The 23,730-nt window shown below is 38.1% G+C and overlaps 1 protein-coding gene across 1 annotated transcript in view; it reads right to left on the bottom strand.

Annotated features, from left to right (window-relative positions):
• Nucleotides 1–242: 242 nt before the first annotated feature.
• Nucleotides 243–23,730, bottom strand: part of LOC103506222 (probable G-protein coupled receptor 158) — a gene marked incomplete at its 3' end in the record, with an annotated part of 85,617 nt that continues 62,129 nt past the window's right edge. Inside the window, exons 4-7 of the mRNA XM_017442766.2 lie at nucleotides 12,931–13,054; nucleotides 10,364–10,507; nucleotides 6,430–6,630; nucleotides 243–443 (exon numbers count right to left, since the gene is read on the bottom strand). Of these exons, the coding sequence (XP_017298255.2) occupies nucleotides 243–443; nucleotides 6,430–6,630; nucleotides 10,364–10,507; nucleotides 12,931–13,054 (670 nt within the window). The remainder of the gene's footprint in view (nucleotides 444–6,429; nucleotides 6,631–10,363; nucleotides 10,508–12,930; nucleotides 13,055–23,730) is intronic.

Genomic DNA, 23,730 nt, shown 5'->3' with positions numbered 1-23,730 from the left:
TGTAGAGGGAAGAGAGAGATAGAGAGACAGCGAGAGTCCAAAAAGTGATGTACCCGGGGGGGGGATGCTCCAAATTTTCGGAGTTTCCCCTTCAGTAAAGGAGAAAAATGAAGCTCGAGGGAAGGCCCGCCCCTCTTAAATACAGCCCTGGTTACTCCCCAACCCCACTCCAAAAAACTCTTTCCTTCAAGTATCCAAAAATGGACATGCTACTGCCCAAACCCGCTCCCAAAACCTCTTACCTTCACGTGCCCATATTTCCAGGTAAACATGGCAATGAACGGAAGACAAAGGATGACCAGACAGCAAATCCCCAGCAGGACCGTACGCATGACCCAGTTCAGGGTCACCACACAAGGTCGTTCATCTACGCAGGTCTCACAGCCCTCAGCACACTCGAGGCACTCGAACTTTGTGGGCAGGTAGTACATGGATGATTCACCCTGTAACAATAGATATATTATGAAATTTATTATACAGGGTTTTTAAATAAAAAGTTTTTCCATTCCTGAAATCTCGAGAACAGTTTGGACTTAGGAAAAACGCTAAAACACGTATTTCTTCATTTTTAAAAGGAGCCTATTTTTAGGGGATCTCAATTTTCCGGCGCTATTTTGGAATTGAACGAAAGAACGAGACATTTTAAAATCAAAGGCAATCCCTCCTTCTCCTATGCTTTTCTTCTCTTCCACCTCTTCTTATTTCTTCTCCTCCTCCTTCTTCTTCCTATCCTTCTTCTTCTTCTCTTCCTTATTCTTCTCGTTCTCTTCTTCTTCTTCTTCCTCCTCATCTCAAAAGTAATTACAAGGTGTCCCGCTACGAATTGCAACTTGAATTCCAATTATCTCGAAAACCGGCCATTCCTATTATGAACCGAAACCATACTTCTAAGGGTATTTAAGGTTGGGTGTTTAGTTTCACCATGATGCTTGTATCTTAGGACAAAATAGCCTTGGCTCTTTGTGTCTGTCAGTTTAGTATGTTAAGTCAATTACTCGTATGTATCTAGGTTGGTAAAGTCAATTATACGTTCATATGTTGGTATGTAAAGTCAATTCAAAGAGGTAAATGTATCTGATGTGTACGAGTACAAATGTAGGTATCTCTTACAAACAGAAGTATGTAGCCATAAGATTTTCTATGTAAGTATATTCAGATGGAAAATTCCTGACCCAAATACCTACCTCTGAGGGTGTGTTTTTTTTTAGGTCGCTCACGCACTCAACCCAGGCATGATTCACAGCCCGCAAACTTTCCAGTGTCCTCGTTCTAAATTGAATGGTTGTTGGTACTAAATGAAATGCTTTTTGTTCTAGGAAATCGTTCAAACCTAAGGGGTTGTAGCAGAAAATGCAAAAAGGAGAAATGGAAAAATAAATAGAAATAAAACAAAACAGTTTGCTCTCGAGGTTATACAAAAGTGTCCTGGAGGAGTTAAAACTGTTGTTCCGTATAATTCGTGTGTAGATTGGAAAAGAAAATTGAATAAATATTAAGTAGAATGAAATTTATAACACGGACAACCACAGAACCACATTAATGGAAGTTTTCTTTTGTAACAAATTAAAGGATTTTTTTAATAATTATGTACTTATACACGTGCTACCTGGAGAAATGTAACGTAATATGAGCGCTCTAAACCATGATACCTAAGTAGAGAGCTGTTTTAGATGGAATTGTAAAATGACAATATAATAATTTTATTATCTACAAAGTACAAACTATATTTATGAAATTCTAAGAACCTATGCATATACGTAGGTACAAAGAACTTCTTTTTAATTTGGGAAGAAAAAGTTAGGTAATAGGGTTTATATAATTATGTACCTACTCGTAGGTATGTACGAGGACATAGGTACATACTACATACATAAAGAACTCTATGATTATTATTGTTTTTAAATAATTTACAACATGGTGAGAGTGTAAAGAAAACTTCAGAAATGTAGTTTTTTTTTTTTTTCAAGAAAAGGTACCATAATATTAAATCTGATTAATACATCTTTGTAATCCTATAAGACCTTTTGTAAGTAAACCCTACAAAATTGCACAAACCAACCTCAGCGTTCGTAGTGGTCAACGCGGTGGACATCAGATCTGGAGGTTGGTGGTTCAAGTTTGTTCCTTTCATGGAAAACTATCTGAAGCAACGGAATTTCGAAACTTCAACCCATCAGGGAAACCTCATAAACCCTGTAACCTAGTGTCATTTATTACAACTCTAGCTACCATAAGAACCTCATGACTATAAAAAATTAGTAAGACAGGGTGTAACAAAATACTCTACCTTATTACGGGATTTGAGAGAAATTCGAACAATAATAAGTACATTTTGCGTGTAACAATGAAAGGAAAAGGGAAACAAATAACGTGTACATTTTGCGTGTAACAATAATAAGTACATCATGAAACTTGATAGGTACATTTTGCGACTTACATAACTTTGGATTCAAAACATCAGCCCCCAGACACGAAGAAAATTTGGCACTTTGTTTTGCTAGCACGGGACTTTAACTTTCCACATCACTGTATGAAAGCTAAGGTCTTGGTTTTTACTTTCCTTATCCTATACGCCTATAGGAAGGAAAGTAATGTAATCGAGTGTTTTGCACTACTTTCAGATAACAAGACTGCGATATGATGAGATTTGCCGCGAAACTCTAGCTAACCTTGGTTCCTCCTCCTACCCTGTACATAGAAGACAGATAGCTACGAACTTTATTACGCTTTCAAAACTCTCTCCAACTTCATCTGGAGAGTGTATTTTTTATCACCTCCAAGGTGTGGAGGTGAGAAAATGGAGGTTGAAGGAGATCCCTGAAGGTGAAGGTCGGAGGTGACATGAGGAGGTAATATATGCGCTCGCTGTTTAAAAATTGCGTGAGTCTTCTCATCAGGATTAAGACTGACGGGATTTATAAAGGGGAATGAAGGGATTGAAGTGAAAACGGAGGGATTTAAGGAGAAATGGGAGGGATTGAAAGGAAAAGGGAGAGATTTATGGAGGGCAATGGGAGGGATTTATGGAGGGGAATGGAGGGATTGAAAGGGGAAATGGGAGGGATTGAAAGGAAAACAGAGGGATTTATGGAGGGTAATGGAAGGATTGAAAGGGGAAATAGGAGGGATTGAAGGGAAAACGGAGGGATTTATAAAGAGGAATGAAGGGATTTATAAGCGGAATGAAGGGGTTGAAGGGAAAAGGGATTAATAAAGGACAATGAAGGGATTTATAAAGGGAATGTAGCGAAAACGGAGGGATTTTTAGAGGGGAATGGGAGGGATTGAAAGGAAAACGGAGGGATTTAAGGGGAAAGAGGGGGCAGAATGAGAAATTTAAGGAAGAAGAGGGAGGTAGAATGAGAAAAGGAGGGAATGAAGGGAGAGTGGAGGCAGAATAAGCTAAAGCAGGAAGAGGAAGAGAGGGAGAGAGAGAGAGAAAGGGAGCGAGGGAGAGAGATATGGATAAAGGGTTGTGACTCTGCGAGGGAAAAGGACAGATGAGAGAGAGAAAGCGAAAGAGAGAGAGAGACAAAGACTCAGACCGGAGGGAGAGAGAGAGTGAAAGAGGAAGGAAAAAAAAAAGAGAAAGCGAAAGATAAAAAGGGAGAGAGAGAGAGACACCTATAAAGAGCGAGCTGAATGGAAGAGGAGACGAGTTAGATGGAAGAGGGGACGAGACTGGATGTGTAGCGTTTGTTGGAGATGAGACGAGGATGAGAAAATTAATCGCCTTACTTTCGCCTTCACAATTTTTAAAATACAACGCGGCGCAGTGTGTGATTAAATTTAAATATGGAAAAAGGTTGTAAGTCAATAGTTGGTGGTTTGAGCTCCCTAAAAGATATAGGGATTTGGAAATTTTACCATGTTGTCAGATTTCAGTTCAAATTAAAGCTGAATACAAGTGTCTTCTTCTTCTTCTCCTCCTCCTTCTTCTTCTTCTTGTCACACCGTCTCCAATTGAAGATTGGCGACCATTCCTACTGCCATAAAGATACGAGCAACTGTATGAATTTCTGCTTTGTTGCCAGTTTTCAGTGCGAATTCGAACTGTATACTACTGTATAAAACACGCGCCGAAACAACTTGTGACTTTAGCCGGAGGCTGACACTACAATTACATTAGCTGAAAATAGGCAGTGAGAAGGTGAGAAAAGGGAAGGAGATATAATAAAGAAAAGGGAACGAGCAAAAGGAGGGAAAAAAAGGAAGGAAATTCTAACACTGATAAATACAAAAATAGGGAAAAAGACAGGTGGCTTACAGAAGAAAAGAGAGGGGAGAAGAAGTGGAAAATGAGATTGATGGGAGAAGAGGGAGCAAGAGAGAGATAGAGAAATAGAGGGAGATTGAAGAGCGGATAGGAAGAAGAAGAGAAAGAGGGGAGGTGGAATATGAGTGAGGGAAATAGAGGGGTAACAAGATAGAGAAACAGAGAGTGCAGATAAGATGATAAAGAAGAATAGGAGGAGGAGGACCAAGAAGAAGACGACGAAGAAGAAGAAAAAGAAGAAGACGAATACGAGGAAGAAGAGAAAGATATTAATAAAGAGGAGAGAGAGAGAGAGAGAGAGAGAGAGAGAGAGAGAGAGAGAGAGAGAGAGAGAGAGATAGAGAAATAGAGGGAGATTGAAGAGCGGATAGTAAGAAAAAGAGAAAGAGGGGAGGTGGAATATGAGTGAGGGAAATAGAGGGGAAACAAGTCAGAGAAACAGTGAGTGCAGATAAGATCATGAAGAAGAATAGGAGGAGGAGGACCAAGAAGAAGACGAAGAAGAAGACAAAGAAGAAGAAGAAGGAGACGAAGAAGAAGAAGAAGAAGAAGAAGAAGAAGAAGAAGAGAAAGATAAAAAAAAGGAAGGAAATTCTAACACTGATAAATACAAAAATAGGGAAAAAGACAGGTGGCTTACAGAAGAAAAGAGAGGGGAGAAGAAGGAAAAAATGAGATTGACGAGAGAAGAGGATTTCGCTGAAGAATAAAATTGAGATTTGAAATTTTTTTATTCTTCGTGTGTGCTGTGGATTACAGTACCTGTGATTATGGTGGGACATGGGGAGAAGAGGGGGGAAGGGGAGAGAAGGGATTGGGAGAGGGAGAAATGAGGGATTGTGAGGGAATAATGAGAGCGAATAAGGGAGGAAGAGAGGGGGGATGGAAGGGATGTAGAGGGAGAAATGAGGGATTGTGAGGGAATAATGAGAGCGAATAAGGGAGGAAAAGAGGGAGAAAAGGGGGATTGGGAGGGAATAATGAGAGAGAATATGGGACTATCAGAAATGAGGCATTGTGGGAGGAAAAGAGAAAGAGCCCACCCTTATTATGAGAGAACGTAGGGAGAAAGAGGGAACACGTGAGAAGAATGGTGTGAGAAATCGAGAGAAATAGAGAGAAAAGGAAAGAAAGAAGAAAAATAGAAAGAAAGAGGGAGAGAAAGAAAAAGGGACAGGAGAAAGACAAAGAAAAGAGAGAAAGAGAGAGAGAGAGAGAGAGAGGAAGAATACAGAAAAAAGAAAAGGAAGAGAGAATGATAAACAGAAAAGAAAGAGAAAAGAGAGGGAAAAGGGAAGTGAGAAAATTAAGTGAAAAGTCTGAAAGGAAAGGGACGATAAGGAGAGAAAGTAAATGATGTAGGAAAGATTGAGAGAAAAAATGGGGAGGAAGAATCAGAGCAGAATAAGAAAGAATAAAAAAAAACTGTTAGGAAGTGGTAGAGATCATTGGAGGGGAGAGAGAAGTAAGGACTAAGGGGAGTAAGGAAAGGGAAGAAAGGAAGGAGAGAGGAGGATAGATTGATAGAGAAAAGAGGATTGAGTAAGTATTAGATTCAAAGAGAGAGAGAGAGAGAGAGAGAGAGAGAGAGAGAGAGAAAGATACGTATATTATGGAGTTCACTGGAAAAAGACTTGTTAATTTTTACAAGGTAGGTACATGATACCCACGAGGACTGCTATCTGTTTCATTATTTATTTTATTATTATGAAACTAAGGTGACATACATATTCCTCTGTACCAGTTCTCTGGAAGGTGTGGATTTAGAAATGGATACAAGCACTAGAAAATGAAGTATGGAAATTAAATTTTCATTTAATAGAGAAAATATTTGTTTAATATTATTTATCTTCAATTTTTTCCAAGTGAGAAATTAAATGAACATGTTACTCCCAAGGTCGTATTCAGGATTTTGTAGAGGGAAGAGAGATAGAGAGAGAGAGCGAGAGTCCAAAAAGTGATGTACCCCGGGGGGATGCTCCAAATTTTCGGAGTTTCCCCTTCAGTAAAGGAGAAAAATGAAGCTCGAGGGAAAGCCCGCCCCCCTTAAATACAGCCCTGGTTACTCCCCAACCCCTCTCCAAAAACCTCTTACCTTCAAGTATCCAAAAATGGACATGCTACTGCCCAAACCCGCTCCCAAAACCTCTTACCTTCACGTGCCCATATTTCCAGGTAAACATGGCAATGAACGGAAGACAAAGGATGACCAGACAGCAAATCCCCAGCAGGACCGTACGCATGACCCAGTTCAGGGTCACCACACAAGGTCGTTCATCTACGCAGGTCTCACAGCCCTCAGCACACTCGAGACACTCGAACTTTGTGGGCAGGTAGTACATGGATGATTCACCCTGTAACAATAGAGATGAAATTTATTATACAGGGTTTTTAAATAAAAAAGTTTCCATTCCTGAAATCTGGAGAACAGTTTGGATTTAGGAAAAACGCTAAAACACGTATTTCTTCAGTTTTAAAAGGAACCTATTTTCCCGCTACGAATCGCAACTTGAATTCCAATTATCTCGAAAACCGGCCATTCCTATTATGAACCGAAACCATACTTCTAAGGGTATTTAAGGTTGGGTGTTTAGTTTCACCATGATGCTTGTATCTTAGGACAAAATAGCCTTGGCCGAACAAAATAGCCGAATCAGTTTAGTATGTTAAGTCAATTACTCGTATGTATCTAGGTTGGTAAAGTCAATTACGTTCATATGTTGGTATGTAAAGTCAATTCAAATAAGTAAATGTATCTGATGTGTACGAGTAAGTATATTCAGATAGAAAATTCCTGACCCAAATACCTACCTCTGAGGGTTTTTTTTTTTTTTTTTAGGTCGCCCACGTTCTCAACCCAGGCATGATTCACCGCCTGCAAACTTTCCAGTGTTCTCGTTCTAAATTGAATGGTTGTTGGTACTAAATGAAATGCTTTTTGTTCTAGGAAATTGTTCAAACCTAAGGGGTTGTAGCAGAAAATGCATAAAGGAGAAATGGAAAAACAAATAGAAATAAAACAAAGCAGTTGGCTCTCGAGGTTATACAAAAGTGTCCTGGAGGAGTTAGAACTGTTGTTCCGTATAATTCGTGTGTAGATTGGAAAAGAAAATTGAATAAATATAAGTAGAATGAAATTTATAACACGGACAACCACAGAACCACATTAATGGAAGTATTCTTTTGTAACAAATACAAGGATTTTTTTAATAATTATGTACTTATACACGTGCTACCTGGAGAAATGTAACGTAATATGAGCGCCCTAAACCATGATACTCTAAGTAGAGAGCTGTTTTAGATGGAATTGTAAAATGACGATATAATAATTTTATTATCTACAAAGTACAAACCATATTAAATTCTAAGAACCTATGCATATACCTACGTAGGTACAAAGAACTTTTTAATTTGGGAAGAAAAAGTTAGGTAATAAGGTTTATGTATGTACCTACCTACTCGTAGGTATGTAGGTATGTACGAGGACATAGGTACATACTACATACATAAAGAACTCTATGATTATAATTGTTTTTTAAAATTTACAACATGGTGAGAGGGTAAAGAAAACTTCAGAAATGTAGTTTTTTTTTTTCAAGAAAAGGTACCATATTAAATCTGATTAATACATCTTTGTAATCCTATAAGATCTTGTGTAAGTAAACCCTACAAAATTGCACAAACCAACCTCAGCGTTTTAATGATTAACGCGGTGGACATCAGATCTGAAGGTTGGTGGTTGAAGTTTGTTCCTTTCATGGAAAACTATCTGAAGCAACGGAATTTCAAAACTTCAACCCATCAGGGAAACCTCATAAACCCTGTAAGCTAGTGTCATTTATTACAACTCTAGCTACCATATAAGAACCTCATGACTATAAAAAAATTAGTAAGACAGGGTGTAACAAAATACTCTACCTTATTACGGGATTTGACAGAAATTCGAACAATAATAAGTATGAAACTTGTTAGGTACCTACATTTTGCGACTTACATAACTTTAGATTCAAAACATCGGCCCCCAGATACGAAGAAAATTTGGCACTTTGTTTTGCTAGCACGGGACTTTAACTTTTCACATCACTGTATGAAAGCCAAGGTCTTGGTTTTTACTTTCCTTATCCTATACGCCTATAGGAAGGAAAGTAATGTAATCGAGTGTTTTGCACTACTTTCAGATAACAAGACTGCGATATGATGAGATTTGCCGCGAAACTCTAGCTAACCTTGGTTCCTCCTCCTACCCTGTACATAGAAGACAGATAGCTACGAACTTTATTACGCTTTCAAAACTCTCTCCAACTTCATCTGGAGAGTGTATTTTTTATCACCTCCAAGGTGTGGAGGTGAGAAAATGGAGGTTGAAGGAGATCCCTGAAGGTGAAGGTCGGAGGTGACATGAGGAGGTAATATATGCGCTCGCTGTTTAAAAATTGCGTGAGTCTTCTCATCAGGATTAAGACTGACGGGATTTATAAAGGGGAATGAAGGGATTGAAGTGAAAACGGAGGGATTTAAGGAGAAATGGGAGGGATTGAAAGGAAAAGGGAGAGATTTATGGAGGGCAATGGGAGGGATTTATGGAGGGGAATGGAGGGATTGAAAGGGGAAATGGGAGGGATTGAAAGGAAAACAGAGGGATTTATGGAGAGGAATGGAGGGATTGAAAGGGGAAATAGAAGGGATTGAAGGGAAAACGGAGGGATTTATAAAGAGGAATGAAGGGATTTATAAGCGGAATGAAGGGGTTGAAGGGAAAAGGGATTAATAAAGGACAATGAAGGGATTTATAAAGGGAATGTAGCGAAAACGGAGGGATTTTTAGAGGGGAATGGGAGGGATTGAAAGGAAAACGGAGGGATTTAAGGGGAAAGAGGGGGCAGAATGAGAAATTTAAGGAAGAAGAGGGAGGTAGAATGAGAAAAGGAGGGAATGAAGGGAGAGTGGAGGCAGAATAAGCTAAAGCAGGAAGAGGAAGAGAGGGAGAGAGAGAGAGAAAGGGAGCGAGGGAGAGAGATATGGATAAAGGGTTGTGACTCTGCGAGGGAAAAGGACAGATGAGAGAGAGAAAGCGAAAGAGAGAGAGAGACAAAGACTCAGACCGGAGGGAGAGAGAGAGTGAAAGAGGAAGGAAAAAAAAAAGAGAAAGCGAAAGATAAAAAGGGAGAGAGAGAGAGACACCTATAAAGAGCGAGCTGAATGGAAGAGGAGACGAGTTAGATGGAAGAGGGGACGAGACTGGATGTGTAGCGTTTGTTGGAGATGAGACGAGGATGAGAAAATTAATCGCCTTACTTTCGCCTTCACAATTTTTAAAATACAACGCGGCGCAGTGTGAAGAAGAATAGGAGGAGGAGGACCAAGAAGAAGACGAAGAAGAAGACAAAGAAGAAGAAGAAGGAGACGAAGAAGAAGAAGAAGAAGAAGAAGAAGAAGAAGAAGAGAAAGATAATAATAAAGAGGGTAAAAGGAGAGAAAGATCTTCGTAGAAGCTTTCTAGAAAATTGCTTGGAAATTTTCTCATTCACAATATGCAACAAATTAGTTTCTGAGAGGAGAGAAAAAAAGCCATTTTCCGGAGAGTTCTAATATTTTTTTAGGCGTGGGAAAATCATCGTGAATAATAATTGAATTTTTATCTTCTTGTTATTTATGAGTAAAAAAAATAATAATAAATAAAAAATAATAAAGTGTGGAGGTGTTATTTAAAGGGGTTTGACAGAGGGAACTGCAAATTCTAAGGTCTTAGCGCCCCGAAATCTAAGAAAGAAGGAGGAAAGCATAGGAAAAAGCCAGCCGTTCTCAGAACGAACATTATCCGTTCAGAACAAAATCCGTCCCGGGTGGGAATCGAACCCTCGGCTTACAAGGCAGACGAGCTACCAACCAAGCTAACTAGGCTGGCTTCTCGAGGATTATAAAACATGAACCCAATAAAGGCAACTTACTGTCGAATGTTTCTCGTACTCCTCCTCTAGAAATGTACCGTTAGAACCCTCGGCTTACAAGGCAGACGAGCTACCAACCAAGCTAACTAGGCTGGCTTCTCGAGGATTATAAAACATGAACCCAATAAAGGGAACTTACTGTCGAATGTTTCTCGTACTCCTCCTCCAGGAATGTACCGTTGTAGTACTTGTGCTGAGCTTTGACATCGGGAAAGTAGAAGCCATCCTTGCAGACACACTTGTAACTACCGCGCCGAAAGCCCAAGCCAGATATTGATATGCACTGCAACAGAATGAAAGAGTAGAGTAAAATTAAAATCAGGTAGGAACTACCTAGGAACCAATAATTTAATAATTATGTCACAATTTGTATGAGTGCCTAGAAAATATTCAATTATGCAATATGCAACATATGAAAGATCAGTGGAGATGTCAAGTTTCCCTTCACGAGTAAACGTAGGAGCTATTATACAGGGAGGTATACCTACTTGTATCATCCCGAAAGCAGGACTAAAGAATACCTTTACTCTTGCGATAGGTTACTACTACTATTAATTTACTGTAGATACCTAGTCAAATAGGTACCTACTCAAATAATACCTTCTTGGATTGAACTCGCTCTCTTGCTTACCTGCGAGTCGAGTATCTTGCCCACTACACCAACTGGGAATGAAGGATCCCGTTCACCTTTGTCTTAACATCTCAACCTCAAACCCTATTCTTTATTCTCCACCTGAAACCTGCTCAACATGTGTTTAAGTTCTGATTTAAGATTATAAGCACGTCTTCCTAGGGCAAGCACGAATCTCACCATGGACGATTTGAACAAAAAAGCAAACAGCATGCTAGACGTGACGATCTCTGAGGAATAAAGGAGGAAAAACTAGAGAAAACACCAAGAACCACTTAGAGGAAGAGGAAATGAAGAGAAGGAAGTAAAGGAAATTGAACAAGAATGTTCACCAGCAAGGAAATCAACGGGAAAAGGGCGGGAAAAAGAAATAAAAAGAAAGAAACAGGAGAAAAAAAATGAGGAAACCGAGATAGACGAAGGAAAACTCGAAAAGGCCAAGGATGAAGAATAAGAAATATCATCAACAAAAATTAATGCGGAAAAGAAATAGTGAAAGGAAGTGAGAAAGAGGAAAAAAGTGAGAAACAAGTGGTAGATAATACAGAAGAAATGAGGAAGGAGAAGAAACAGGGAAGGAAAAACAAAAAGAGAGAAATGAGATGAAATTTATATAAAAATATTTTATCAACAAAGAAAGAAGGTACAAAGCACTAAAGGAGAAATGAAAATGGAAAAATATGAAAAGAGAGAGAATCAAAGGAGAAACGAAACAAGATTTGTTAGTGCAAAATAAGGAGTATAATTTGAGAGAAAATGAGAAAAGTAAAAAAAAGAGGAGATGGCTAACGAAGAACGAAAATAAGAAGAAAATAGTGTAAGGAGGAGAACGAGGAGGGGGATGAAAAAAAAAAGAAAAAAAAAAAGAAACAAACAACTTGAAAGGAATCTAGTGTGCATCAGGCCCCTAAAGGGCAAAGTATCAGATTTATCGCTAATAAATAATGTGGTGAAACCCCCTTAAAACCCCTATAATATTTCCTTTCTTAGATAGCTTAAGAGAAGGCTTAAAACCATGTTCTGCTTTCCGCTTACGTCAATGGCTCAAGTTTTAAACAAGATTTACTAACGATAGTGATGGCATATTAGAAAGCCAGAGCGGAACGTTATGGTAGAAAACTCACCGTGTAACCCTTGGAGGATAGAGAGATAGAGACTGATGGAGATTTATTCCAGTGAAAATTTCCTCCAAACGAGAAATTTATAGTCAGCATAAAGCTACGACTTTCATGTAAAAGACGTGATTCTGTAGCTTCATTTCAGCCTTGCATGGTGGATATTCCCGTAATAGATCAAAGAGATAAAGTTCTAAAACTCACATTTAGAATAGTGCCTGATACAGAGAAGACCAACATTTTTTACAGTGTGTACTGTGTAAAAACTAAAATATTAATGGGAAAAAAATCGTTTAGGTAAAACTTGCCATTCACTATGCTTTGTTTAGACTTTCAGCTTAGAACAAGTTGTTCCATTATACCAACAGTTTAATAGAGCACCTCTTTATTGATATAATTTCTTATACATATTATAAAAATATATGTTTTTTTTTTTCTTCTTTATGTACCTAGTTGGGGTATGAACCTAGATATGAATTATACGTTTTCATATTTTTATTTACCTCTTTTTTTTGCAAGCTTTGCTCTTTTGTAGCTTTTATCTTTTTTTTTCGGAAAGTTCAGATGTTGAAGGTGAAAAATATAAAAAAGATCGGACCTTTTGTTTACAGACAAAGTGGGGATAAACTCGTGTAATGGGGAAGACGAAGATGAGAAAGAAATGAGTGACTGAGGGTAGAGAAGGGATTTTATTATTTTTCCAGAGAGTATGAAGAGATTCAGTTGAAATATCATAGAGTAAGAATACACTTTTAATGGACTAGTTATCTACTCGTGCATTCTGCTGGTACAGACAAGTGCAACATTTGCATACAGCATCGTCAGCAATTTTGGGGTACTACTTGAATAGGTATCTAGCTTTCTAAGGAGAACGTCCTTGACATGAAAAAAAGAAGGATAGGTTCATGTTGATGGTATTTTGAGGAATGTAAAATTCGGAATCACATCTGTCAGACTTACATTTGTGGTTCTCGTTTTGCACTTGTGAGAGTTGGCAAAGATGTTCAGCTTGCCTCTGCCAGCAGGTTGAGGACATTGGTCTATGTCGACTCTCCGTAGATCAATGTCGATCCCACTCGTACCCCTGGAACAAGAAAATTGACATCGGAATGATAATTTTTGATCACAATTTTGATCACATTGATTTAACAATTGATTAAATAATCGAAACAGAAGGAAAAAGAAACTCACATTCCGGTTTCCCAGAAAAGTACACAAAAACCTTTATTTATCGCTCAAGTTTTAGATGCGAGTGCCGAAATTTTCCCGAACAAGCTCTTAAACAAAGCAAAATTTTTTCAGAGGTTCCAGAAGGGAAAAAAGAAGAAGAAGAAGAAGAAGAAAGGAAGAAGGACAGAAAATGTTGGTAATGGAGAAAAAAAAAACAACAACAACAACAACAACAACAACAACAAACGTAAAAACTAAACAAAAAAGGACACGAGGTGTTTATGTAAATGAGAAATAAACAACCTCTGACGTAGGTGTCAAGATCTGACAACGAGAGCACAATTGAATTACACCTAATGCTTTTGATGTAATGCCATTAGTGGAGATGCTTGTTCTACAAAATTCAAAAAGATTCTCAGAAAAAAGACAAACTTGGAAAAAATTTCAGAAAGAAGAAACTAAAAATAATATAAGGAAAGAAACAAAAGAAAAATTATCATTAAAGAAAGAATATTAGATTAGATGATGGATTTTAAATTTCTGGAAGTGTGTGTAGGTACAAAGTTCAACGAGTTGTCTCGTTAGAGTTGTAAGTCAATAGTTGGTGGTTTGAGCTCCCTAAAAGATATAGGGATTTGGAAATTTTACCATGTTGTCAGATTTCAGTTCAAATTCAAGCTGAATACAAGTGTCTTCTTCTTCTTCTCCTCCTCCTTCTTCTTCTTCTTGTCACACCGTCTCCAATTGAAGATTGGCGACCATTCCTACTGCCATAACGATACGAGCACTTCTTCTTGTCACACCGTCTCCAATTGAAGATTGGCGACCATTCCTACTGCCATAACGATACGAGCACTTCTTCTTGTCACACCGTCTCCAATTGAAGATTGGCGACCATTCCTACTGCCATAACGATACGAGCACTTCTTCTTGTCACACCGTCTCCAATTGAAGATTGGCGACCATTCCTACTGCCATAAAGATACGAGCAACTGTATGAATTTCTGCTTTGTTGCCAGTTTTCAGTGCGAATTCGAACTGTATACTACTGTATAAAACACGCGCCGAAACAACTTGTGACTTTAGCCGGAGGCTGACACTACAATTACATTAGCTGAAAATAGGCAGTGAGAAGGTGAGAAAAGGGAAGGAGATATAATAAAGAAAAGGGAACGAGCAAAAGGAGGGAAAAAAAGGAAGGAAATTCTAACACTGATAAATACAAAAATAGGGAAAAAGACAGGTGGCTTACAGAAGAAAAGAGAGGGGAGAAGAAGTGGAAAATGAGATTGATGGGAGAAGAGGGAGCAAGAGAGAGATAGAGAAATAGAGGGAGATTGAAGAGCGGATAGGAAGAAGAAGAGAAAGAGGGGAGGTGGAATATGAGTGAGGGAAATAGAGGGGTAACAAGATAGAGAAACAGAGAGTGCAGATAAGATGATAAAGAAGAATAGGAGGAGGAGGACCAAGAAGAAGACGACGAAGAAGAAGAAAAAGAAGAAGACGAATACGAGGAAGAAGAGAAAGATATTAATAAAGAGGGTAAAAGGAGAGAAAGATCTTCGTAGAAGCTTTCTAGAAAATTGCTTGGAAATTTTCTCATTCACAATATGCAACAAATTAGTTTCTGAGAGGAGAGAAAAAAAGCCATTTTCCGGAGAGTTCTAATATTTTTTAGGCGTGGGAAAATAATCGTGAATAATAATTGAATTTTTATCTTCTTGTTTGGAAGAAAGGGAAGAAGTGTTTTTATTATTTATTTATTTTTTCCCTTTCAAACAGGATTAAATTAAATCATTATTTATTGATAAAGAAGAGAAGCGACCTAGTCAAAGTGCCTACTTTTTTTGAACGAATGAAGTTCAATTTTTTTAGTCTCCCTTGGATTTTATGAGTACCACGTGGTAAGAGAAAGAAGAAGGAGAACTATGGGAAGAAGAAGAAGAAGAAGAAGAAGGAGAAGAAGAACAAGAACAAGAAGAAGCTGCCTGAAAATGTAAGATGGGCTACATTAGGTATACATCTAAACCTACATATTCACTAATACTACTTTGCACTCACAAATAACATTTAGGGGTACCTGTACTTCTTACCTACCCACATTTGCTGTTCATAATATATCATGATAATGTTCATTATTCATACCCATCATACCTATACACCATTAGTATCTCATACCTCTATTTCATACACCTTGCCAGACGCGTCTAACATGTCATACGGGTAAATTGAGAAAGGTATGGAAAACAATGCGATACTTTAAGGAAAAAGAGAAACGACTTGCCTTTCTCTTACGTCAACTTTATACAGGGAGTACAAAAAAAACTAATACCTTATTTAGGTAATAGAACAATGTACCAACCTCTATATTAGGTGCTATACCAAATTTTACAGCCTGTCATTAAAAAAAGACAAAAAAAAAAAAAAAAAAAAGACAATAGCCGGAACTGCTATTGTCAAGGTCTTCGAAAGCGAAAAGAGAAGGAAGATAGGATAGGAGAAATTCAGCCGTTCCGGGAACGAACCTTATCTATGTACCTATGAGACATTTAAAACATGAATGAAGGGTAGGCACAACTGTAAGGGAGAAAAAGACAAGAATAGCTTCCTACTTACCCAACAGATCTAAAAAATACAACCCCGGTCCAAAGTTTTGACTTTCCCCAGAAATGGATAGTTAATCCCTAAAGGGGATTTACCTAAAAACCTTGTACCTATATGACTGCGTCCACCCAGTATATTTGCTTTCATTCGTGTGATGAGCGACAAAGAGTGAAAATATGAAAAGTGAAATAAAGGCAAAGTGTCAGACTGTGACATAACAACATGTCATGAAAAAGTTATACATACTATGACTTGTTATGATCACTATTATTGCCTATCCCTACTATGCTTACTAACTTATACTTTTAACCGAAAAAATCGAGCTTTCAAGTTTTGACTAGACAATTTTATTCTTCTTTTATGGTCTGTTTCTTTGAGATGCAATAACTACCGGATGGACTGTCCGATCTTGATGAAATTTGGGCAATGTGTTCATGTTCAAACGTAAAAGAAATTTTCTACTGAGTTTCTGGGTTCCTTGGGGTCTTTATCGGTCTGTGGGGTCTCTGTGGGTCCCGTAAAAGTCATTATTCTTGTTTGGAAGAAAGGGAAGAAGTGTTTTTATTATTTATTTATTTTTTCCCTTTCAAACAGGATTAAATTAAATCATTATTTATTTATAAAGAAGAGAAGCGACCTAGTCAAAGTGCCTACTTTTTTTTGAACGAATGGAATTCAATTTTTTTAGTCTCCCCTGGATTTTATGAGTACCACGTGGCAAGAAAAAGAAGAAGGAGAACTAGAGGAAGAAGAAGAAGTATTGAAGAACCATGCTATGACACAGGCAACGAGGGGAATAGAACACAGCTGTTTCATTAGCTCGTGCAAGACCAGAAAGAAGAAGAAGAAGAAGAAGAAGAAGAAGAAGAAGAAGAAGAAGAACAAAAACAACAACAACAACAACAACAACAACCACAACAACAACAACAACAACTCAGGGACGAGAGCGCGCAGCGCGACCGTTAACAAGGGAGCGCGAAGCGCGACCCCATGCACAACCCCGCGAAGCCTCCGGGAGCGCGCAGCGCGACCGTAAACAAGGGAGCGCGAAGCGCGACCCCATGCACAACCCCGCGAAGCTCTCGGGAGCGCGCAGCGCGACCGTAAACAAGGGAGCGCGAAGCGCGACCCCATGCATAACCCCGCGAAACCCCGGGAGCGCGCAGCGCGACCGTATATGCAACTCCGCGTAGCAAACACGCGAAGCCCCCGGGGGGTGGAGGGGGGCGAAGCCCCCCTCCCGAGCACGAAGTGCGAGTCTATTTATAAACCACCGCGACGAATGCATGCATGTGAATTAAAATAACGATCTACGTGCTACATACGTGGAAGAGACGTTTTCTCCAATGTTCAAGAATCACGTTCTACGTTCTGGGTATAGGGAAGCTTACACAGAAACGTGGTGGGATTCAACTTCATGAAAATCATACGTGAAACATTATGAAAACGGGGGGGGCTGATGCAAAAAATTTCAGACAGTCAAAACTTCGGTAATTCGGTCGAAATTGTAGCCATTAAAAGAGGTTTGATAGAGGGAACTGTAACTAGTCTTATCGTCGGTCTTAGGGAGGTCTTATCGTCGATAAATGGAAGAGAGAAGGACGACAGGATATTAGGTAAAAGCCAGCCGTTCTGAGAACGAACCTTATAGGATAAAGTTCACCCGTACGATACACCTAATTCTTTTCTTTTTTTTTTTAAATAAAGTTCATTTTTATTTATTTTGAATAATATATACAAATTAAAACATTAACAACTTAATACATAACTATCATCTGCCTATTGTATATAATTATTCCTATTTCCATGTGGGAACTGTGGGACTATTCTTCCACATGGAACCCATTTTATTCCTCATTTAAATACACACCTAATTCTACAAATTTATAACTCCTTGACTTGATATTTTATTTTAGCCTGATCAGTTGAACTGCTAATGAGCTGAAATATTGACAAAAATAGTACCTAGGTACTATTTTTTTCAACTTGTTGAAATATTTATTCAGCACTTTTCTTGTGCAACAGGCTCCGCCATTTATTTAACGCGCCTGATTCCCCGCGGGCCATTTCGCTGAAGAATAAAATTGAGATTTGAAATTTTTTTATTCTTCGTGTGTGCTGTGGATTACAGTACCTGTGATTATGGTGGGACAGGGGGAGAAGAGGGGGGAAGGGATGGTAGGGGAGAGAAGGGATTGGGAGAGGGAGAAATGAGGGATTGTGAGGGAATTATGAGAGCGAATAAGGGAGGAAAAGGGGGGGTGGAAGGGATGTAGAGGGAGAAATGAGGGATTGTGAGGGAATAATGAGAGCGAATAAGGGAGAGAAAAGGGATTGGGAGAAGGCGAAATGAAGGATTGTAAGGGAATAATGAGAGCGAATAAGAGAGAATGTGGAGGGGGAATGGATGGGATGGAGAGAGGGAGAAAAGGGAGGAAAAGAGAGAATGGAAGAGATTGAGACTGTCAGAAATGAGGCATTGTGGGAGGAAAAGAGAAAGAGCCCACCCTTATTATGAGAGAACGTAGGGAGAAAGAGAGAACACGTGAGAAGAATGGTGTGAGAAATGGAGAGAAACAGAGAGAAAAGGAAAGAAAGAAGAAAAATAGAAAGAAAGAGGGAGAGAAGGAAAAAGGGATAGGAGGAAGACAGAGAAAAGAGAGAGAGAGAGAGAGATAGGGGAAGAATACAGAAAAAAGAAAAGGAAGAGAGAATGATAAACAGAAAAGAAAGAGAAAGGAGAGAGAAAAGGAAAAGGGAAGTGAGGAAATTAAGTGAAAAGTCTGAAAGGAAAGGGACGATAGGGAGAGAAAGTAAATGATGTAGGAAAGATTGAGAGAAAAAATGGGGAGAAAGATCAGAGCAGAATAAGAAAGAATATAAAACGGCTAGGAAAGTGGTAGAAATCATTGGAGGGGAGAGAGAAGTAAGGACTAAGGGGAGAAAGGAAAGGGAAGAAAGAAAGGAGAGAGGAGGATAGATTGATAGAGCAAAGAGGACACAGTGAGTAGTTTGAGTGAAAGAAATGAAGGGGAATAGAAGGAAAACTATAGTATTAGGAGAAAGGGTGAAAATTGGAGGGAAAGAGAGAGAGAGAGAGAGGGAGAGAGAGATAGGAGGGAGAAGCATGTGAGAGATGGAAGGAAGAAATTTTGAACAAAGAGAAAAAAATTGAGTATTCTCGAAAGCTCACCAAATTTTCTTTGTTGAATGTCAAATCTCAATTGTCTTCTTAATTTTATTCTACTTCTAATATGATTTAATCTCATTCAATTATGCTCAATTTATCTAGCATTATTTTAACGACACAAAATAAAGTTTGAATGGGGCCTGCCTAAAAAAAAGTCTGGAAGAACTCTTTCATACATATCTATACCTACATGCTATAAGAAGCAAGAAATTCCCATCTCCTAGTTTATCCCCGATACATGTAAAAGATGCTCCTGAAGGAAAAAAAGGGATACATTTACAAAATAATGAAATTTTCAATTTTCTTCCCATCATTTTCTTCTACCTCCTAACTATAAATTCCTGTGAGAACATAACTCAGAGATCCGAATACAATATCATCAGGCCCGGACTCGGGTTTTACAGTACAGGGACGGCAAAAGGCTAGAAGGAAGCTAGATAGCTGGAAAGGCTGGAAGGAAATTGTAACACAACAGAAAAGGCGGGTTTATTGTCAAAGGGCTAGGCTAACCCTGATTTTCTGGGTTATTGAAATTTGTATTGTTGAATACCTACCCACATCACATCACATTCCCTTGTTAATTTATTTTTCATGAAGTAAAGGCGGGTTTATTGTCAAAGGGCTAGGCTAACCCTGATTTTCTGGGTTATTGAAATTTGTATTGTTGAATACCTACCCACATCACATTCCCTTGTTAATTTATTTTTCATGAAGTCAAATTCTGATCAGAGATGAGGGAATAAAGATTATTTTTGATGACTGAAGGATCAACATTAGAACACAAATTTTTGTTGAGTACGAGAATCAAACAAGGGTCTTTTTTTGGTATTTGGACTGTATTCACTGTACAATGATACCCGATGCATGAGATATGAGTAAATAGGTAACTTCTTTTTGGATTAACCGTGTTCTTTTTTACATTATTGGCACTTTTTTATGGCCTTATAATGGGGTAGGAATAATGGTAGGATTCTCCAAAAAGAGCTCTTCCACCTAACCGTAGGTTTTGTCGAGGATCTAAATTCTAATTGCTTAGATTCTCGACATTGAGTTTACGTATTATTTTTTGTTATCTGTTTCTACCATCTGTTTCACTAACTCCAGGCCTGGTGACACAGGAGACGGCGCCAGCATGCTCTTAGCTGATGACAATATTAACGTGTTTCACATTATACCAAGTAGTAGAGAAACACCAGGTGTTACAACGAGTGTAATTAGATTGAAAATCCACCGCCCCGGTTCTTAGCAGATTGGAACCCGTAAAAAATGATAGTGTAGTTATGTTCCCCTATATGGAGAATTAAAAATAACTGAGGATCGAAAATGGATGCGATTTTTTTTTTTTTTTTTTCAAATATCAGTATTATAATAATTCTTTCTTTGATCAGCATGATTTTTTTTTTTTTTTTTTTTTTTTTTTTTCAAATAACAGTATTATTATTCTTTCTTTGATCAGCATGAGCATTGTTTTTCGATCTTTAGATATTATTTCTAGTCTACCTACCTCATTTTACCTTGATGTTAATTTTTGGGGGGTAGGTATTTGTATTTTAGCTTCTGAAAGATGGAAAATTATACTTATTTATCAACAGCCACGCTTCGATTACACTCTATCCACTTTTTACCTCGACAGAAGGCATTTATTCAACATTTTACATTTTGAAAGTTAGCAGAAAATCTAAAATATACAGAGTGTTTCAAAAGTCCGGGGAACCCTGAATATTTTTTTTTTTTTTTTTTTTTTTTTTTTTTTTTTTTTTTTTTTTTTTTTTCTTGTCTCCTTCTTCTTCTGCTGTCGATTGTCAGGATAAGGGAAAGCTTATATTTATGTAGAGTACACTGTTGTGTGGGACAGACTGTTCTAGCTGTCTAAGTGTAGAATTGTAACTAGAGTTAGTGTTTGGTACTTTGGTCCCTGCGGCTGGGAAATGTTACATCTCCACTATTTCGTCGTTTGTCAAAGTATTGTCAAATCCCAAAAAGGGAGAGTGATGTAAACAGCTAATGCATGTACCTACAATTCTACATTATTTATGTACCAACCTATTTACATTCTTATGTACATCTAAATTATGTAAATACCTAATTTGAATGAAGGAAAGAGGTGCATTCCGAGTTTCACAAGTTGGAGATTTCACATTTTATTTTACATACCTAGGTATTGTCTGTAAGTTTGTTTGTTTCACTATTAATTTAATACCTAGATATGTTGTTTTTATTATTATTATTTTTTTTTTTTTTAAGATGAGTGTCTCACCGCCGTTTTTATTGCAATGAAACAACTGCTACATTAGCCTTGTGTGGTCTGTGTCGTAGTATGCCTCTCCTCAAATGGGCGAGAAGAGACAGAAATGAGTATGTACTCCAATTTTGATGAAACTTGACAAACACGTTGAGTTCATCAAGGAAGTACGTATTCTCTCCTTAGATTTTTGGACAATAGGGCTTTTGGGGCATAGGCCTGCGAAAATATTTTTTTATTATTATTTCAAAAAACTACAGTTCTCTCCTGGCTACGCCCCTCAGCAATCCATGAACCGACACGAAACGAGAACATTAATAAAATAAGGCATTTATTTCACATTTACACTACATTTAACAATAGTTTTTCCCGCTTTTGTGTGTTGTCAACATGGAAAACAAGATGATTGTGGAAAAATCTAGGAATGAATAGGGGGGTTATGAAAATTCAGTGTCCCGGATAGTGAGTTTTACTGGTTTGATAGAAGAAGAAAGAGGAAGAGGAGTAGAACTAGGAGGAGTAGGAGAAGAAGAAGACGAACAAGAGGAGGAAGAACAAGAATCAGAAAGAAGAAAGATAATGTTGAGATAAGAAGAAGGAGAAGAATAACGATAAGAAAGGAGAAGAAGGAGGAGAAGAAGAAGACCTAGGAGGAGTAGGAGGAGGACCACAAAAGGAGGAAGAAGAATAAGAAAATGTTCATAATATTGGTTGGTGGAAAAAATAACTCACAAAAGTTCCTCATGGAAATGACGAACAGAAAATGGCAAAAATGTTTATGAAATGAAATATTAAAGTGCATATTTTCACAAACTATCCATCTTTTCATATCTATATGCTCTTGTAGATCGTTGAAAACCCATTTTGCTCTGCAAATGAAGGTAATAGGAAGCTCCATAGCTCAGCAAAAATGCAAAAAAAAAAAAAAAAAGTACTCTAGGTAGGTACCTTGTTAAACGGGTAACGGTGTCATTCTTTTTGCTGAAATAAACATTTTTTTCTTGAGCATCCGACTCCCTATTCACCTTATCTCCTCCCTCCTCTTCTACTTAAAAGTCCTACCTCTCCTCCACCCTTGTTTTCAAGAACATAAAAGTATCCCTTCCCAATGTCACTTATTTGAACATAAAAGTCCCTTGTTCCATGGAATGCACTGTTGACGTCCGCCCTTATGACCTAACACAAATATTGTAATAAGGACTGGTATAGCATTATGCATGGGAAACGAAGTGCTTTCTTGACCTAGGGTCGACATGGTTTGGCTCGTGTTTGGATTACCTATCAAACAAAATAATAAGATAGGTGAGAAAAAAAATAAAATAAAATTAAAAAAAAAAAAAATAGTGATAGGTGCCAAAAGTTAGGGTGGAAGAACTCTACTGTTGGGTTACTTCCCCTGATTTAGGTTATTGGAATGCTATATTATAGTATTGAGCTTCAAGACATACATAGAGTTCAATATCAGAGTTCCGGAGCCCAGTCACTCGATTGGGCTTCCAGCACCCTAATTTTTATACCTACAGTGTAGGTAGGTATGTAAATAAAAATATTATAGAGTAAAATAGAATAGAATATACCTTGTTTATCCTGCTCGAATGAGACTAAAAAGTCCCTTTACCCCAGCAGTCTAAACAAGGTCTCGTGTATTTTATGGGTTTAACATGGTACAATACATAATTAATACAGTAGACCTTACTTAATTACAAATCTGTATGTTGATTGAGCCGACTATCTACATTTTGTAGAGCGGACAAGTAGGTAGGTGGTATACAAGTAACAAAGGTATCCTATTGGATCTTGTACAAAGAGAAATCGCTCTTGGAACGGCTGTCTTTCTCCTGTATTAGCCTCGTTGACTCGTTCTTTCTTCGATTTCGTCAATAGCCTGCGGCACGATAAAGCCTTCGAAAAGACACGAAGGAGAAGAAGAGGAAGAAGAAATCAACACCAACGTTAAGCTTGTTCACAGCGAGAACAATACAAATTGTGAATCACCAACGAGGGCGCCGTGCACCTCAGTGTCCATATTATGCAATATGCAACACAAAACACAACTTTTTTCCATCTGGTAATCGCGAACAGAACAAATGGCTTGGAAACACAAAAGAACAAAGGTATTCAAAGTTGGAATGAGGGAGAGGGGGAGAGAGAAAATTGAGGTGAAACGAGAGAAAGAAGGAGAGGGAGAGAAAAGGAGAGAGAGATGAAAGGGAGAGGCAGAGAAGGGGGGAAATTGAGGAGAAACGAGTGAGAGAGAGTAAGGAAAGAGAATGAGACAAAAGCAGAACAAAGGACTTAAAAAGAAAGAAAGAAAAGAAAAAAAAAGTGAATCATATCTCTTTTTGTTTTAGCACCTTTTTAATATTTTATCTTGAAAGAACTTTAATGTGGGACTCAGATATGTTTCAAGACTTGGGAAAGGTGACAATTGTATCCCCGAGACTTGTTTATATATAATTCATCACCAATGACCGAAACATGGAGTTGAGGACCATTTGGTTAAATTTATCGACAATATTCTCTTCTGTAGCCCTGGGTATGCAGGGGGCTCTAA

The sequence above is a fragment of the Diaphorina citri genome, unplaced genomic scaffold, assembly GCF_000475195.1.
Source record: "Diaphorina citri unplaced genomic scaffold, Diaci psyllid genome assembly version 1.1 scaffold223, whole genome shotgun sequence".
Taxonomy (NCBI): domain Eukaryota; kingdom Metazoa; phylum Arthropoda; class Insecta; order Hemiptera; family Psyllidae; genus Diaphorina; species Diaphorina citri.
This window is presented reverse-complemented; position numbering and strand designations above follow the sequence as displayed.